General features: G+C 56.2%; 1 protein-coding gene across 1 annotated transcript; it reads right to left on the reverse strand.

The window, feature by feature from the left end:
- Positions 1-913: 913 nt before the first annotated feature.
- KCNG3 (potassium voltage-gated channel modifier subfamily G member 3) lies at positions 914-1,588 on the reverse strand. Its single transcript, XM_027775295.1, has one exon. The coding sequence runs from the start codon at positions 1,580-1,582 to the stop codon at positions 914-916; it is 669 nt and encodes a 222-aa protein (XP_027631096.1). The 5' UTR covers positions 1,583-1,588.
- Positions 1,589-1,611: the final 23 nt, after the last annotated feature.

Genomic DNA, 1,611 nt, shown 5'->3' on the forward strand with positions numbered 1-1,611 from the left:
CAGAAGATAATATTTGGTTTTTCTGCCATAAGGCTGTCTCTCTGGAAAGCTTACTCCTCCCCATCAACCTGCAAAATAAACTCACTTGTATTAAAGACTCGAAAGTGTTATCGCCACTGGAAGGTAAGCACAATCTTAGGAACTATTAAAATATTTTCTCTTAATCTTAGAGAGGTGAAAAAAAAAAACTACTCAAATATGATCTCTGGAAATAGAGCAGATTAGATTCTTCCCCTTGCCTAAAGTAATGGTCTTTCCCCTCCCCAAATGAAAGTCCCTCTGAAAGGCAGTGGTGAGTCTCTGGTACCAATGGTCCACAGAAGCTTTACTAACCAAAATCTGTAGAAATAAGAGAGGGAAAGGAGCGCACAGAGATCCAATATCTAGAGTTATTGTTAAATTAACGTCCTTCATACCACAACAATTGTTAAAGTATATATCATGCAGAGGTCGGTGCATATAGAACCTATGGGCAGGGTACAGCTGATGGCTTCGTCTAGCAACATTTCTTCTTTCTAGACACCACCAAAAAATGGCAAATAATTAAACTGCTTTTAGCTCAAGGTTAAATTGTTCGAAACCAACCATCCAAGTTTGAAGAAATCTAACTAGCTGGTTGCTGTTTGTTCAAAAGTAAGCTACAGAGATGGGAGAGGTTTGTCTGTCTCTTATCAGCTCTCCCTCAAGAGAAGCTTCTGGGGCACCAGGCAGACCTGGCTTTTGACCTGGCTTTTGCCCGGGAATCAGAAGTGGAGACCCCGCTCACTAGTTGGCTGCTCCTGGGGCCTCGCTGGACCCGGAATTCAGCCTGGTTCTGCCGCCAGGAGGCAGGTAAGACAGAGACGGGACGAACTGACTGACGGGACGGAGAGACGCGACAGGACGGACTGGACGGGCAGAGAAGCAGTGCGTCCTACCCGGAGGGCTCCCTCCCAGGGACGGCGGAGTACCTGCTCCGGTCATCCAGGCTGCGGTTGTCGGCGGCCGCCATGCGCCAGTCCGGCAGCGTGCTGGCGCACAGCACCACCATAGACACGATCACGAACACCACCGACACGCTGGCCAGAATCTGCGCGGCCAGCGACGAGGTGGGCTCCTCGAAGGTCCGTCGCATGCGTTCCAGCCAGCGCCTGGAGGGGGCCGCCTCGGCGCCGCCGGCGCGCGCCTCGTCGCGGCCCAGCGCGCCCGGCTCGTCCGCCGAGTAGAAGGTGTAGGTGTCGGACATGCGGTCGTCCAGGCGGCGCTGGCAGCAGTACTCGAGGTGCGCGCCCTCCAGGCCCCAGTAGATCATCTCGTTGTAGAAGGACAGCTCGCACATCCGCGGCGCGAAGCGCAGCTTGCCGTGGCCGCGCACGTAGAGCAGGATGAAGCCGAAGGCCTCCGAGTGCCGGTCGAAGAAGTACTCGTTGCGCTCGCGGTCGTAGTCGTCGCACACCTCGAGCACGTCGCGCTCCGAGCGGCAGCCGTGCAGCCGGCTCACGCGGCGCAGAGGGAAGTCCTTCAGCAGCTCTCGGGACAGCGAGTACCGGGCGCCGCCCACGTTCAGCACCACCGAGGCCGCTCCGCTGCGCCCGAAGGTCATGGCTGGGCGCCCCGGGGCCCCCCCGCCCG

The sequence above is a fragment of the Tupaia chinensis genome, unplaced genomic scaffold, assembly GCF_000334495.1.
Source record: "Tupaia chinensis unplaced genomic scaffold, TupChi_1.0 Scaffold000050_1, whole genome shotgun sequence".
Lineage (NCBI taxonomy): Eukaryota > Metazoa > Chordata > Mammalia > Scandentia > Tupaiidae > Tupaia > Tupaia belangeri.

Excerpts from the sequence above, each read along its gene's own strand:
- KCNG3 (XM_027775295.1), bottom strand. The coding sequence starts at position 1,582 with ATGACCTTCGGGCGCAGCGGAGCGGCCTCGGTGGTGCTGAACGTGGGC.